Genomic DNA, 842 nt, shown 5'->3' with positions numbered 1-842 from the left:
GACCTACTCCAACAGCCAATTATAATCAATAACGAACTTAGAAACGTGCCAGGTATAGGCTCCATCACAATTCTCTGTTCTATTAGTGAATACAAGTGAATTCATTTACTTGTTCACTTGTTGTACGTTGTTGTCGTTTATGCTCATTTAATTCTTTATAAAACATTTACAGAAACTTTCGCTGTATTGTGGACATTTATAAATATCCGTGGGATGTCAGTGTATCTGATTATCACAAATTTAGAATAGTTTATCAGATGAGGTTTTAAGTCATGCATATATGTGCCGGTACTCGCATAGTTGTAAACGTTTATATCCAGGAATCTCTCCAGATGATATTAAAGATGGTCTGTTGTTTTTTTATGATATAGGAGAAACTTGCCATGCCTGAACCTAACGTTACCAACATATCCCATGTGGTGGACAACATCATCAAGTCAGAAGAAGACAAAATATCCTATAGAGGCCTGGAATTAACTAATGGAATGAAAATTTTGTTAATCAGTGATCCCACAACTGAAAAATCTGCAGCTGCTTTGGATGTTCACATTGGTAAACGTTTTATGAAATGTTCACTTTTACTCCTCTCGTGTTAAACATAAAATGATAAATATCGAAAATCTTGACTATTCAGCTGTTAGATAAAGTTGATTATATGTCATAGATAAGAATGTACACTCGTTTGTTCAAGGGTTAGCAAGTCTTAATTTACGTTTTGTGTTTATTGTAATTGAACTTTTTTCTACTTGTATGTTACAAGTTAAATAAAAAATTGGTAATTTAAAAACCTGCAAATAGGGATCATAAAAAATAATGTCTACAGTATATCCAGTCTAGTTTCC

General features: G+C 32.7%; 1 protein-coding gene across 1 annotated transcript in view; it reads left to right on the top strand.

The window, feature by feature from the left end:
• Positions 1–383: 383 nt before the first annotated feature.
• The window catches only part of LOC106469262 (insulin-degrading enzyme-like), a gene marked incomplete at its 3' end in the record, with an annotated part of 60,151 nt that continues 59,692 nt past the window's right edge, over positions 384–842 (top strand). The window contains exon 1 of the mRNA XM_022397735.1: positions 384–552. Within this exon, the coding sequence (XP_022253443.1) occupies positions 384–552 (169 nt within the window). The remainder of the gene's footprint in view (positions 553–842) is intronic.

Source organism: Limulus polyphemus, unplaced genomic scaffold, assembly GCF_000517525.1.
Source record: "Limulus polyphemus unplaced genomic scaffold, Limulus_polyphemus-2.1.2 Scaffold3383, whole genome shotgun sequence".
Classification (NCBI taxonomy): Eukaryota; Metazoa; Arthropoda; class Merostomata; order Xiphosura; family Limulidae; genus Limulus; species Limulus polyphemus.
The sequence above is the reverse complement of the archived record's forward strand: the minus strand, read 5'-3'. Positions and strand labels throughout refer to the sequence as shown.